Genomic DNA, 13,667 nt, shown 5'->3' on the forward strand with positions numbered 1-13,667 from the left:
TAGAGATAGACGATTTTTCCTTTTGATTGATTGTATAAAGAGGTGTTATCCTGCACACCCTTTTTGTGGTCGATCATAAATGACTCTCACTGAGTCCAAGCACCCGCACGCCTCTCGGACACCTTGAGTAGTCGAAATCTGCTCGGGTCACTTAGGTGGATTCCGAACGTCCGGACTAAGTGAGAGTCGTCAAGCAATCACCCACAAATGAGATATGGAGGATATATATATCCAAATTAAATGAAACAAACTAATTTGACGTCTGAAATTATTGTCCATAGACTGCAAATAATGATAGAACTACGGAGCTTTGGTCATTCAATGATCACCGGTAAGTCCACCAATGAATTAATACAACATAAAGATTGACATTATTGGCAAACTTACTACATTTATAATTTGTCTAAATTTAAAGTGATACAGAAAGCATACCCATCGCTCGTAAGTTCTGTAGTAGAGAATATAAGGCCAGCTTGTTAATTTGCACAAGGATCATAGGACTAGTGGGCACAACGTTAGATGCATTAGAGAAGAATACAATTGTCAATATAACACCCAACACAAAAACCTCACTAGGTTAAGTAACAAAAGAAGATAAGTATCGGCATCATAAATCTCGACCTTTTGGTTGCATAAGAAACAGAACCAACACGGGACTGGGAAGCAGGCAAAAAGTCACATAAGATCTCTAGGAAGCCTCAAATGCTGGTCATTCGCATCAACAAAATCATTGTTGGATCTCTTTAGAAGCTGATGGTTTGATTCTTCTTCATCAGTTTCCTCTCCCTTTGACGAATATGAATCTGATCCATCTTCTGAAATATTTAAGAATTATGATAACTCGACCAGATGGGAGAAAACACATTAGATAGAAAGTCTTCTCTAGTATGCTATATTAACAATAAACATTGAAGCTACTGAAGTAATTCCAAACTTTATGTACGATAAGAAAATTAAAAGTAACACGTTACATAATCCCATGTTTCATAAGATGGGAACACCTGACAAGTCCTCAAAACAATCATGGTTCACAGTACTGCTACGAAATAAAATACTTTTGAAGTGTGCTAGAGTTCTTGATAAATTTGTTCATGAAAAAATTAATGGGTTATCAAAATTACGATACTTAAGAAAAAAAGCATAATCAAACATCAAAGTGGAATATCAGTTGTGTTTGAAATAAAATTACATCCAATTTAAAATCATGTAAAAGTCATAAAATCTTAAGTCTAAAATTCACTAGAATCCATTTTTGAGTTCACCTACAGTAGGTCCAAGGAAGATGTCTAGAAATAACCCGTGCTAGAAGTGATGCTATGATTTGGCATGGTTGACTTGAAAATAGACAAATGAGAGTGACAAGTCTATAATTGAGGCAGCAACGAGGAATATAGGATGTACCACATAAATGAGTAGCAGAATGAAAAGTTTGAAGTCAACAACAACAACCAACCCTTATCCTACTATGTGGGATCGACTATATAAATCCTTTTACACTATTGAGCTTTATCTCCTACTATATCAACATTTATGCTTAAATAAATTTTATCTTTTTTTTTGTTGCTGCTAACCAAGTCTTTTTGGTTTTTCTCCTCCTCGTTTGATATGTGTGTTTGTCATAGTTTCACATCACCTAACTGGAACATTTATTGGTCGTCATACATGCCCGTGTCATCTTAAACGTGTCTCTACGTTTCGTTCTCTTCTAGGAATCGGAATGGGAATGTGTATCATAGTATTATGGAATGAGAATGGATATGAGCTTGGGTATCATTTTTAAAAATAATGTGTTCAGTTGGTTGAATATTTTCAATCGGAATGAACCTAAATTTTTTTTTTACCCTTAGAGGAAAATAAGAGAAAAAATTAGAAGAGAGGGAAAGCTGAATGTGAGAGAAACATATGATGAGAGAGAAAGCGTGATAGAAAAAAATGAAAAGAGGGAAAGTATGATGAGACAAAATGAGGAGAGAGTGCATGATAGGAGAGATTGAGAAGAGAAAAAGTATGATGAGAGAGAAAGTGTGCTGAGAGAGAAAAAGTGATGGGAAAAAAATAAAGAAAGAGAAAGTATAATGAGAAAAAATGAAAGATTGAGGAAAGAGAAAGTATGATGAGAGAGAAAGTGGGTTGAGAAAGAAAGAGTGATGGGAAAAATTAAGAGAGAAAAAGTGTGATGAGAGAAAATAAAATATTGAGGAGAGAGAAAGTGTGCTGAGAGAGAAAATATTTTTAGAAAAAATGAGGAGAGAGTGTGTAATAAGAGAGAATAAAGAGAGAGAAAGGGTGATGAGAGAAAATGAGGAGAGAATGGTAAGAGAGATTGAGGAGAGAGAAAGTATGATGAAAAAATAATAAGAGAATGTGTAATAGGAGAGAAAGTGTAATGGAAGAAAATAAAGAGAGAGAAAATAAGGAGAAAGAGTGTGTGATGGGAGAGAATATAGAGAGAAAATAGTAGAGAATGTATGATGAGAGAAAATGAGGAAAGAGAAAGTATGTTGAGAGAGAAAATGTAATGATAGAATAAGGAGAGAGAAAATATGATGAGAGAGAAAATATGATGAGAGAGAACAAGGAGAGAGTGTGTGAAATGAAAGAAAAATTGAACAAGTATACTAAGGGTATTTTTGTCCAAAACTTAATTCACATTCCTATTCCATCAAAACCCAAGGGAGAGGGTGAGTTTCATTCATACCCAAGTTTTTGGATTTCAGTCCAAAATCTTGATTCTATTCCCATCAACCAAACACAATGTTTGGGAGTCGTATATATTTTATTTCTATTGATATTATGTTTAAGGCATATATCCAATACTACTAACATATGTTAAGTAGTTAAGCTTTCTCTAGGGATAACCCTGCAATCTTTACAAATATTTCTATTCTTCTTCCTAACCATAAGAAAGTCAATTTACGATTTATTATTCTCACTTTTGAACGTGACCAAGTGTTCTTCTCTTTACTTAAAAAATGTATTAGCTAATATAACGTTATATGTTATCGTAAAATCTAATATAGTTTTCTCTTTTTCATTTCTCGTTCCAAACCCATAACCCCCGTGTACCTTCTCATATTCCTCATTTTTCACTCTAACATGCTCATTTAGATCACATCCTATTAAAATCATTTTATTTGATGGAATGTTTTGTAATATTTCATCTAAGTCATCCCAAAATCTTAATTTGGTAGCTTCATCTAATCCTACTTGTGATGTATATACGCTAATTATGTTCGTAGTTTCTTTCATCACTATTATCTTAAGGGCTATAATTTGACTCCCTTTTCTAAATACTACTACAACTTCTTCCTTTATAATGAACTATCTATAACAATAGCCACTTCATTTCTTGCTTTACTCTTTCCTGTATACCATGACTTAAAACATAAGTTCCCTATCATCTGTCTTCTCGCCTACCCATTTTCTCTCTTGTACATACAAAATATTAATTCTTTTTCTAATCATCGTTTCTACTACCTCCATTGATTTACAATGAGGGTTTCTATGTTCTATGTTCCAAATCTTAGACTATTAATTTTCCTATCATATTTGTTCTTATCCAACCTATGGTGTGAGAACTCTTACCTATTTAACACTACACCCAAGTTCTTATGGAAATGTAGCGGTCATTGCCGATACATTACAGTCGAACCCTGCAATGCGAACTCTTGCATATTTAGCACTACACCCGAGTTCTGGAGATGCAGCGGTCCTTGTGGAGACGTTACAGTCGAACCCTACAACGTGTTCCTTTCGAGGACAACCAAGTATTAGCACAATAGTTTAATAGATTCATTCGTTGAACATTTGTCATAGTTTTAATGCTAGCTGGCAAGCTAATGCAACCCTCTTCCTTTATTCAGACTTGGGACCGACCATGACTGAGTAATAAAAAATAAGTGAATGAGAAGGGACAGAATGACAAATGACCTTAAGATTTACTCAGGGCTGTGAATTTTCAGTTACTCGAACAAACACAATTATAAATTCAAACCCAATTTGTTTGAAGGGATACACTTACTCTGGATATATTACTAGGAATTAAATATCTATCTAGTCATAATGCAAAACAAACTACACAACAAATTCTAGAATGACTTAAAAACAACTCCAATAAAACATATTAGTATTCAGCTGTTTATTCTTTTGATATGGATCCATCTAAATAATTATTCTTTCCTCTTTAGTTGTAACAATAAAGTCTAGGATGTAAACATCAAGAGCTAAAATGTTCTTCCATCCTATCCAAAGGAAACTTCAGTTTCCTTATTTTAAGGATCTGTTTACTCAGAGAAAGGCAAAGAAATTGGATGTAAGGAGTAGAGAAGAGGAAGAAAGGTATGCATAATCTCCTTCTCCATGTACTTCGAAAGATAGCTAATTATGATGAACGAGGACTAATCAGTCTTGCTTTTTGTTCGATCCATCTCCTCCACGTTCTACCTCAATGAAGCTGGTCAAGCTACATGGCTGTTCTACTTGGTCACTACCTTCCTGGGGCTGATAGTGCTCGGAATGAGCAACAGCTGCATCAGGATGCTTGAGCAGTGACTACAACAACGTTCATGGGGTTATCAAGCGAGGTGGTGCTCATGGGGTTATCAACGAGGTGGTGCTCTATCTGAGCCTTATATGCCCTCTGAATAACTAGTGGGTGACACAGACAAGCTAGTTATATATATGTATATATATAGACTGGTCATATGATCTTGATTCCATTTAATGAGTACATCAGTGACAGGAAGACTAAAAAAAAGAAAGAAGATTTTCAAGCTCACCAGAATAACCTGGATGAACTGGTAATTGTCCAACTGCTGTGACCCGAATGTTCTCAGGGAGAATGCAGTCAAAAAACGATCCTGAAAATTCCTAATCAATGTGCAAATTAATATACACATAGTTTCCAAAACCCGAAGGGATTTTTCAAGGAAAATACTAACCTAGTCTGGCAAGTCTATTCACCCATCCTGGAATAGGTTTTCCTGTCAAACTTCTACAAAGTTCATCTGTGAAATGATTGCAGTTTTTGGTGATCAAATGGTAGGTGTCACCATGATACTTCCCAGTAAGATCTTCAAGAAATGAGTGGAATTCTGAAAGGGACATGTCAGTAGTGCCCAAACACACAGACCGCCTGAAGACAAAACCAGGACAGTTTTTTGGTTCCACCTCAAATACTCCACTAGTTGGATAATCATGTGCTCCAAATCCATACTCCATACCATGAACTACAAGCAAAAGTAAACTTAATGGTTGGTAATAGCATAGAAGATGCAACAATGGGCACGAAAAGCAAAATAAAACCATCATGCTATATAGTGTGTAGCGTAAAGTTTTGAATTAGAAAATTGACAAACTAACCCAAAGAGATTTGCATAAGAGCAGGAAGCAAGACATTCGGAAAACAGCAGTGGATTTCCACAGTAAAGTATTTGCTAATATTATCATACTGGATAGACCATCTTTGTCGTTCAGTGCGCTTAACAAGTTTGCTGGTATTGATAATATCCACTGTGATGGTGAAAATACTAACTTAACAAGCTTATGCTGTAGATCTACTTCAAACCAGAATACCTGTGATGTTCGTCGACATGTAGATGTTAAGACAAATCTGGCTAATCCAACGCTAATTCTGAGGCTCGTCCATTTAGTTATCATGATAAAGATCAAGAACAAAAGTAGATAAAATCCTTCTAGAAACTGTTATTTGTAACAACGAAAAGTAGGCATGCAATGAACAAATAAGCAAGATAGCTTGAATTTAACCTCGATTCCCACCAAAGTTGCAAAAAAGAACCAGCACAAAACAAAAGAAGAAAGAAAACGCGTAAACAAATAGCACCTTCGATCCCAGAATGAAAAACACCAAGCCCGAACCAATAGAGGTACTTGTTCACCGATGTCAAATCGTAGACATTCAGGTAAAGAAACGTCCGGCTGGCTCCATCGCCGCTCTCATTACCCATCCCCCTCGAAGAAGTGGATTTGGACAAGCTTGGGGGCATGTCCATCAAATCGAGCCGGTGGAAATCGAAAGGAGCCCTACAATCCCCTAATTCGGCATCTAATCCAGCGAGGATCAGGGAGGTGGAAGCTCTTGCGATTCCCACTTCTTCGAGCACGAGAAAGAGAGAGAGATTTGTTTTCTATCCCTTTCCCCCTTCTGTTGGAGAGTTATCGGATTTTCCTTCGGGAAGAGTCGCAAGATCCCCCGTCTCGCCCGCGCCATGGACGGACATTCAAGATGATTTCTGTGTCAGTAACGTGTGTGGGTTCCACCGAAGCGATCGAGTTGGGCTGCAGTGGTCCGATGGAGTGGGTGTTCGGTGTTGGGCAGATCACAGGAGACGGGCGTTAGGGGAAGAAGGATAATCAATCAAACCGTGTGGAAGGTTACTTACTCGAAGTCGGAGGGGAAAGCCGTTATGGAAGGAAAATACCCAGAAATCTGGCTAACCGTGTGATCACGGGAAACGGAGGAAAGCGTGCGAGCTAAAGAAAAGAAAAAGAAGAGGAAAGGTCTGTTTACCCCGGAGAAGATCGTGAAGAAAGATGACTCGTTTGGGAAAGGAGGAAAAAAAAACGGTCTCCATCCTCAAACCTGTCATCGTTAAGAAAGATGACTCGTCACAAGCTTACAAGGGCTCGCCACAGGCAAGAATTAGGCCCTGTTTACTCCGAAAGATAGAACCGGGGAGGGAAAGAAATTCAAGGGAAAAACAACCGAGAGAATGAAAAATGAAAGACGGATCCATCGCCCGCAGCCGCACAAGGTCCTCGCACGGGGACGCTGCTCGTGGCCGGTGAGGCAACCACGCGTGGGGCCGTCGCTTGTGCCCGCTCGAGGTCGGTCGCTCGCAGCATCGCGAGGTGACCTCGCGCGTGGGCCAGCCTCACGCGGCCGCGCGGGGCCGTTGGCAGCGGTCGCGCTAGTAAACAGACAAAAAAATATATATAATTCAAACAAATAGAGAAATAAAATTCATAATAAAATCTTTTCTGGAATTCTTTTATCTAATTTTGAATGATGACAAACGGGTAAAATTGACGGATTCAAAGAAAATTATCTCAACCCACGTATATTTCTTTTCTTTTTTTTTACAGTAAATAAAGCATAGTAGAATCTGTTGGAGGGTCGAGTGATCATCATATGTTTTTGGATCAGACGTGTAATCCTGCTTTATTTCAAAATTCCTTAAGGAAAAGGAAAAGAATCTTCTATTTGATGTGCTTATTTATTTTAATTGGGGAAGATGAATGAAATCAATCTATCATATTGTCTACTACAATGAAAAAAGAAAACTAAATAATATATTATCCAAAACATCCTTTTTATTTTTTTTCTTTTTTAATAAAAATTTAAAATTCTTTATTGAATTAAAAATATATATTTATAATTATGTTCTCAATGTCCAATGTTTTTATTTTATTTTTAATTTTTTATATATTGTCATATAATTGTGGATTCCAATAATGGATTGTTAACATGATAGAGTTTCCATGAAAGAAATAGAAAAATATTATATACAAGTGGAATAAAGTGTGGGAAAAATATTACATATAGATAAGTTGAATTTTGAATCAATAATGTTAAGTTTCATTTTGTGATTCCAACTTTAATTACTAAATAACACAATAGGTTATTAGGAAAGGTTTAGGACTTGTATAAATTTTTTGTACAAGGGAACCGGTACGATATTCCTAATAGCAACCAACACTTTGCACATAGGATGGAAATAAAAAGAGGGCAGTTACAAAACAACTTGCAATCTTCTTGACAATACTTCAATGCATAAACTGAAAAACAAGGGAGATAAGGGGTCACCTTGTCTTAAGCCACGTCATCCACTAAAAAATCTATAAAGGCCACCATTTAGAGAGATAAAGTAAGAGACAATGGACACATTCTCTAATCCATCCACAATATTATTTGGGAAAACTAAAATCGACAAGAGTCGTCATAAGGAAATCTCAATCTACAATATCAAATATTTTCTTTAAATCCACCTTAATCATAGGCCTTAGTGAAATCTTTTGCATACATACTTCCGTAATAGTTCTTGGGTTAAGTTGATATTGTTACCTATATACCGCCCTTGCACGAAAGTCGCTTGTGTCGGATCCAATAAATACCCCAATACCATAACTAACCTGCCAGCCAACACTTTGGCAATTACCTTGTAGAAGATGTTACAACAAGAGATAGACCGATAATCTGAAATCCTCGGGGCATGGTCTCCTTTGGTACCAAAGAGATCAATGAATTATTCCATTATTTTAGCAATCTCCCACCCTGAAAGAACTCTTGGATTGCTGCAATAAACTTTGGATTAACAATATCCCATGATGAGGTGAAGAACTTTGCTCCATAACCATCTAAACCTGATGCTTTACTGCTTCTAATGTCGTATAGGGTTGCCTTAATTTCTTCCACTCCCACCAACTTGATTAAGCCCTCAAATTGGGTATTAGTTAATTGCCTTCTAGGAAATCCATCACTGTCCATAAGGTTGCACGACACCGTTTATCCAAGTAGAGCATGAAAGAAGTCCACAAATTCATCCACTACTTCACCTAAGCTTGTTGTTTAATTCTCATTTCTTTTAGTGAGTGGAATAATGACATTCCTCTTATTATTCCTTTTCATCACGTCATGAAAGAATTTGATACATTTATTTGAGCTCCTTAGATAAATATTTGTTGTCCATTGTTGATAAAATTATTTTTTTTGCCTTCATAAGGAGAGTGACTTGCTTCCGTATACAACCATAGTCCATGGGGATAGCCCCTCCCACTAGAATACATTTTTGTCTCTTCCAAATCTACATTTGCCCTTCTTTCCTTTTTTAAAATGTGCCCAAACTATTTTTTGTTCAACTCTTTGTTCAACTCCCTCAACCGGTCCTTCAACCGATACAATTTCATCTTAAGAACAAACTAAGCATTCCCAATGGTCAGGGATGTCCATGAGTTCGCCACCACCCTTTCAAAGTCCTCATGCAGTGACCACATATTGAGAAACTTAAACGACCGATTTAGAGTTTGATCTTTTGCTAGGGTATGCACTATGCCACAAGAATAGTCTAATAGATATCCAGGAGCCATGAACTCCGTATAAATATCAAAATATGTCATTAACCAATATGAATTCACCAAAGTTCTATTCAATATGCAAGAAATCATATTGTTGGACCAAGTGAGTTGGCATCCGATGAAACGAAGATCAACTAAACTGCATGCGTGAGTAACTATTTGAAAATCACTCATTTCATGATTTGTGACCGGAGAGTCTACTTATTTATCATAAATTGGTAATATCGAATTGAAATCTCCCATGATCATCTATGCCTCAGAGATAGTCCCCCTCAGATCCGTTAGTACCTCCCATAGTGGTCTTCGAGTATCAATGGAGTGAAGTTCATAAAAAAAACATCACTAAGAAACTCCTCCCGGATACACAACACTGAATATGATAATAAATGAAGTGGTCGATTATTATAATGACTTGAAAATTGTTATGGTCTAAAATTTAATTTGATTAAAAGTTGTTTAAGTCATTAATTTTTATAGTTAATTTGAACTTTGAAAAAAAATTAGTTGGTTTTTTTTTAAAGAAAGTGTGTTAAGTTTTTATTAGAAAAGTTTTTTGAACTATAAAATATATTAGGATATCAGGTAGGGGACGGATCCTCTGGTCCGTAAAGATTGGACTAACTCATGATCTAGTCTTTACATTGGTGGAATATAATGTCCCCGGCCTGTTAATAGGTGTCATGATCTCCTACCAATTTCTTTATCCCGATCCAGAAACGAACCAGAATAAGAGAACCAGAGCATCCCGTCCATCTCAGGAATTCATCACATTTTGTGTCACTATAATTTTCTATTTTAAGAATTGATAGTTTTCCTCTCGTGAGAATCGTACTCTGCTGCGTCAATTGGTACCAGCATTTATGATTTGTTAAAATCCTCCTCTTTTTCAAACTCTCTTGATCTAGTTCTTTGTAAGATAGTAAACCATGCAAGCCATCCAATTTACCAAAATGTTAATTTACCACCATTAATATGCGATGAGAGTATTAAATTGACTAAGTTTGATATTGACGTATAAACTTTGTTTGATGCTGATGTTCGAACCGAAATCTAATCCGATTCGATACCAACCGAACCAGACCATAATCAGCCCAGTTAAACCGGCCGACTCCAAGCTCTCCTTCCCGCATACCAAAGATCCAAACCTCGCTCGTATCGCTTCGCGTCATGACTCGGAAGTCGCCCGCACCAACACGCGTCGTCTCGTCTTCGTCCTTTCCTCCATGCGTGCCACACGCGTCCCGCGCTCCCTCACCTATATAATCGAACACTCGCGGATTCTCTTTCGGACGTCGAAGAATTGAGCATCCACCTGATGGCGGACTACGGGAGAGATCCTCGGCGGCAGCTGCAGCATCAGGAGCCGGCGGGGTCACACGTGGTCCTGAAGGCGGTGACGGCGGCGGCAGCAGGAGGCTCGATGCTGGTCCTGGCGGGCCTGACTCTGGCGGGCACGATAATCGCCCTCACGGTCGCCACGCCGCTGCTGGTCATCTTCAGCCCGGTTCTGGTGCCCGCGGTCGTCGCCGTGTCCCTCCTGTCGGCGGGGTTCCTGACCTCCGGCGGCCTGGGGGTGGCGGCGCTGTCAGTGCTGTCGTGGATGTACAAGTACGTGACGGGGAAGCACCCGCCGGGGGCGGACCAGCTGGAGCAGGCCCGGCAGAGGCTGGCGGCGAAGGCCCGCGACATCAAGGACTCGGCCCAGCACCGCATCGAGCAGGCCACCAGTTAAAACCCGCAGCGACGCAGGCCGCGGGGTCCACGTCTGTCTGTGCGTTCAAAATGTGGTCGAGCGTGCCCGGTCCAAGGGTGTGCTACGTAATGGACCGGTTTAATTTTATGTGGAGTTATGTGGCTAGCTAGTTTGCAATAAATAAAAATAAAGAACTTTTAAAAGACCATTTAAGACCAAAAGAACCAATAAATGGGACCCCAATGACATTTTTCTCGAATTTTTTTAATGAATGGCTTTTGGATAAAAATAGTCAGGACTTTCTGACGCTACTCTCTTTGTGTATTGATTTCAGATTTTAAAAAGGATATATAAATGATAACAATCTCTTGAAAGTTGCATAAAGATTCCTCTCTTTTTTCTTTTTAACAGGCCTCCTAGTTTTTGGAGCAAAAGTCGGCCCCATATTATCTGGAAAGAAGTAAATTACGGGAGTATTTATCTAAGGTAGCATTCCTTTATACAGGAGAGATCATACAGTCAGAATTAACTCAAAATTTAGGAGTTCGAAGACCTCTTGCGAACAAGGAAGAAGACATTGGATGCTAAGCTGTGAGGAATTTGGCATTTCTAGAATATGACATTAAAGCTCGCTTGCCAGCGGCTGCAGTACAGCTGCGCGACCATAACTCGCAGCCATCCAAACGCAGAATATATTGCCTTGTTCTGCTATTCATGTGCGAAACGCAGGGATAGTTAACGTCATGTCATGCGTGGTCCAGGGAGAGGAATCACATCGACGCTAAGTTACAGAAATTAACAAGGTAATTCTTGAGGCTATATGGAGAAAAATTTGTTGCTTTGATGTCTCGGAGCAGAAAAACCAAATTAATTGGAAGACAGCTAGCTAGTGAATTAACTAGAGAGCAATGTTGGGAGAATTGGTTCAGTGGAGGAAGGGGTCAGATAAGAATGGCCACCACCACCGTCCTCACTCAGTGGACAAAGCGACAAAGACATGCACAAGACTGCTGCAGCTGTGAGGCGGCCAGCCCAGGCTGTCATGCATCCCCCATCACATCGAATGCGGTAATAATATTCAAAAATGCAGCCATGTGACCTCCGCCGAATGCACTAATAATGTCGCCCTTTTCCTTCACGTCGTTTCCGTGGAGCAGCAGCAATTCGGTTCATTGAACGTTTCTTATCGGCACTGGCTGTTAGCCACGGAGGCGCATCGGCAGCCACATTTTGTTGCTTCTTCTTGTTCCGCGTCGTCTCCTACAAATGATATTCGAGATCTTCAGACAATGTTTGTGCTTGGAGATTCAGATTCATGTCGTGTCCTTTGTTTGTCGACAATGTTGTTGGATCGATCTTTCGTTTTTATTAACATATAGGTTAATTCAAGAGAACAGAGATCAAAGCAGGGGGAGTGGGAGTCACAGCGTACTGTATCACTAAAGAATAGAATGAACTGGAAAGGACATAAATGTAGATACGAGTTATTACAGCAGATAATACAAGGAGTGCTTCAGCTGGAAGAAACTTCCAAAATCAAATTAAACCAATATCAAACGCCTCACTCTCTCCGGCTACCCTCGTTACAGAAGCAATGCGACGGCCCCGAACAGAGCCGTGAGCGCCATGCTCGCCTCCTGCACGACTCCAGCGTTGCCGTCGGACGGAGGGCTGCCGCTGGGTGACGGCGATGGTGGTCCGCCGGGGGCAGGCGAAGAGCTAGGGGAGGGGGAGGTCGCCGGTGACTCTGGCGGCGTAGCAGCAGCGGGTGACGGTGTGGCTGGAGCAGGGGAGACAGTGGGCGGGAGGGGCGACGGCGACGGCGCTGCGGCGGGTGGTGGCGTGGCGGGCGGAGGGGAGGCAGGAGGCGGGGTGGCGACGGGAGGAGGGGTGGCCGGAGGCGGGGTAGCGACGGGAGGAGGAGTGGCCGGCGGCGGGGTAGCGACGGGAGGAGGGGAGGAAGCGGGGGGAGGGGTGGCGGAGGGGGTGGGTGGCGTTGCCGTGGGGGAAGCGGCCGGTGCCTGGGCGATGCAGGTGGCCAGGAGAGCGAAGGAGATGACCGCGAGCAAAGCTAGTTTAGGGGAAGCCATGGCTTACCTCTCTCTCTCTCCCCTCTCGCACTAGCCACTGGCTGGTGCGCACTGCCAATGGTATGAGGATGAGCCGCAACAACAGGGCGCGAATGGTAATAATAAAGAGAGAGGGACAGCACTGCAGGGACAGTGAGGACACGCCAATAGCTGTAAGGAATCGCTCTGCGATCCTCACTGTTCACCGAACCACCAGCACATTTTATTTAGCTGCTGCTATTTTATTGATCGTTTCTAAAATATTTATTTATTTTTTTATAAAAAATATTGACGTTGATCTGTCACGGGGAAAATTATTGGCAGATTGATTAACCTGATGTGAACCTCCACCTGGCAGGCTTTATCAAAAAGCGAAGGAAAAAAACACCCACCATTTTCCAAACCAGCGTGGCTGTGGCCTTTTAGCTTGGTATGAGCTGTAATGGCTGGCCGTGCATTTCGGAGTGATGATGATAATTGCGAAGAGGAGGAAGGTGGGGGCTTTATTGCAAGCAAAGCAAAGGGCACGCATCCCCCACCAGATGACACAGGATGTGATCAGGATGGGAATGCCTCTCTACCAACTTGGCTAACTTCGAGCCTGTAGCAGAGCTAGGAGCACTGTTCATCTCCAATGGGATGATCTGTATTCTAAGGCTTTTGGTCTGCAGACTCAAATGGCTGATTGAGGTGGGACTAAAAGAAGGCTGGATTTAATCTGTGTTCCCGTAGGTTTCAGTCAAAATGGCTGATTCAGAGATTTGACAGGCTTGATTTGGCCTGGGTCAGGTCAGTCAAGACATAATCATGTG

General features: G+C 40.5%; 3 protein-coding genes across 5 annotated transcripts; 1 reads left to right on the forward strand and 2 right to left on the reverse strand.

Moving 5' to 3' along the window:
* Positions 1 to 348: 348 nt before the first annotated feature.
* LOC121998281 (deSI-like protein At4g17486) lies at positions 349 to 6,755 on the reverse strand. 3 transcript variants are annotated; one of them, XM_042553127.1, is made up of 5 exons: positions 6,402 to 6,750; positions 5,843 to 6,297; positions 4,941 to 5,228; positions 4,779 to 4,859; positions 349 to 815 (listed from the first exon to the last, which is right to left on the reverse strand). In XM_042553127.1, exons 2-5 carry the CDS (start codon positions 6,009 to 6,011, stop codon positions 676 to 678), a joined length of 678 nt encoding a protein of 225 aa, XP_042409061.1. In that variant the 5' UTR covers positions 6,012 to 6,297; positions 6,402 to 6,750; the 3' UTR covers positions 349 to 675. The 3 variants fall into 3 exon arrangements, with proteins under 3 accessions (XP_042409061.1, XP_042409062.1, XP_042409060.1); XM_042553128.1 differs by having other exon boundaries at positions 349 to 812; positions 5,843 to 6,755; XM_042553126.1 differs by having other exon boundaries at positions 5,843 to 6,750.
* Positions 6,756 to 10,359: 3,604 nt separating this feature from the next.
* On the forward strand, positions 10,360 to 10,994 carry LOC121998283 (oleosin 16 kDa-like). The gene has a single exon (XM_042553130.1). The coding sequence runs from the start codon at positions 10,409 to 10,411 to the stop codon at positions 10,823 to 10,825; it is 417 nt and encodes a 138-aa protein (XP_042409064.1). The 5' UTR covers positions 10,360 to 10,408; the 3' UTR covers positions 10,826 to 10,994.
* Positions 10,995 to 12,238: 1,244 nt separating this feature from the next.
* Positions 12,239 to 13,077, reverse strand: LOC121998282 (classical arabinogalactan protein 9-like). Its single transcript, XM_042553129.1, has one exon. The coding sequence runs from the start codon at positions 12,874 to 12,876 to the stop codon at positions 12,370 to 12,372; it is 507 nt and encodes a 168-aa protein (XP_042409063.1). The 5' UTR covers positions 12,877 to 13,077; the 3' UTR covers positions 12,239 to 12,369.
* Between the last annotated feature and the right edge of the window lie 590 nt (positions 13,078 to 13,667).

The sequence above is a fragment of the Zingiber officinale genome, chromosome 6A, assembly GCF_018446385.1.
Source record: "Zingiber officinale cultivar Zhangliang chromosome 6A, Zo_v1.1, whole genome shotgun sequence".
Classification (NCBI taxonomy): Eukaryota; Viridiplantae; Streptophyta; class Magnoliopsida; order Zingiberales; family Zingiberaceae; genus Zingiber; species Zingiber officinale.

Bases quoted from the DNA above. Each gene is read 5' to 3' on its own strand.
- LOC121998281 (XM_042553127.1), bottom strand. From the start codon at position 6,011: ATGGACATGCCCCCAAGCTTGTCCAAATCCACTTCTTCGAGGGGGATG. The intron at 5,229-5,842 runs GTGCTATTTGTT...TTTTGCTTGTAG, and splicing joins TTTTCATTCTGGGATCGAAG to TTCATGGTATGGAGTATGGA. The intron at 4,860-4,940 runs GTTAGTATTTTC...AGGAATTTTCAG, and splicing joins GAATAGACTTGCCAGACTAG to GATCGTTTTTTGACTGCATT.
- LOC121998283 (XM_042553130.1), top strand. From the start codon at position 10,409: ATGGCGGACTACGGGAGAGATCCTCGGCGGCAGCTGCAGCATCAGGAG.
- LOC121998282 (XM_042553129.1), bottom strand. From the start codon at position 12,876: ATGGCTTCCCCTAAACTAGCTTTGCTCGCGGTCATCTCCTTCGCTCTC.